Here is a 956-nt window from a genome sequence, read left to right as displayed (position 1 = left end):
CCCCCCCCTCACTTCGTTGTTTCAGGGTGGCTGGGCTGCTCAAGTGGGATCGAGAAGAGACCATTGACTGCGCGGTTGAGGGACTGCGGAGCAGAAGTCGGGCGGATGGTGGCGTATGCGGGTTCGCAGGTACGTTTTACGTGTTGGAATCAGTGTTTGGCTGTCTGGGGCTGAGTGAGTTGAAATTGAGGAGTTGAAATGAGTGGAGCCGAAAATACACGGAAGCACATTTTTAATGGAGCGGTCACCGGGGTGGACATCTGACGCCAACCCGCACCTGTATGTACATAATGTACCTAAGGACAGCAATGAAGAGGAGCTGCGCTCGATATTCGGTCAGTTCGGCCAGGTGGTGAACGTGCGCCTCAAAGTCAACCAGAAAGTAGGACCTCATGCGGTGTATGCATTCGTGACATTCACCACGACCGACGAAGCCCAGAACGCTCTAATGCACCTCCAGGGCCAAGATATAAGTAAGAAAAGGAATGAACCAGGCAGATTCGCCCGCTTGTAGCCCGCTGGTTGGCTATCGACCAACTGAATGCCAACCAACCGCGACCGAGTCTACCAACCGGCCGACTCCGGCAGCGCACCGAGCCAGTCTCCACGGGCGTTGGGCCAACTGATGTTGGGCCAACTGTTGGGACAACTGATGTTGGGCCAACTGATGTTGGGACAACTGATGTTGGGCCAACTGATGTTGGGACAACTGATGTTGGGACAACTGATGTTGGGCCAACGATGTTGACGGCAGACCCGTGTGGACTGGCACAAACAAGGTTGGTTGGTGGCTGTGTCTTGGTTGGCCAGCGGGCTCAAGGGACGGGCGGGACCTTGGGGGATGGGAGAACCCTTTTTGTGTAGGAGGAAGGAATTTGCGAATAGAGTTTCAGCGTGCTGCGGCGGTAGGGGCACAGCCATCGCTGCAACGCCGGCCGCCCGTGGGGGGCGTGCAG

At 56.6% G+C, this 956-nt stretch overlaps 1 protein-coding gene across 1 annotated transcript; it reads left to right on the top strand.

The window, feature by feature from the left end:
- Positions 1–235: 235 nt before the first annotated feature.
- On the top strand, positions 236–514 carry GNI_018990 (RNA-binding protein; the record flags this gene model as incomplete). The annotated part of the gene is made up of 1 exon (XM_011135925.1): positions 236–514. The coding sequence occupies one exon, from the start codon at positions 236–238 to the stop codon at positions 512–514; it is 279 nt and encodes a 92-aa protein (XP_011134227.1).
- Between the last annotated feature and the right edge of the window lie 442 nt (positions 515–956).

This window comes from Gregarina niphandrodes (genome assembly GCF_000223845.1).
Source record: "Gregarina niphandrodes unplaced genomic scaffold scaffold00003, whole genome shotgun sequence".
NCBI lineage: Eukaryota > Apicomplexa > Conoidasida > Eugregarinorida > Gregarinidae > Gregarina > Gregarina niphandrodes.
The sequence above is the reverse complement of the archived record's forward strand: the minus strand, read 5'-3'. Positions and strand labels throughout refer to the sequence as shown.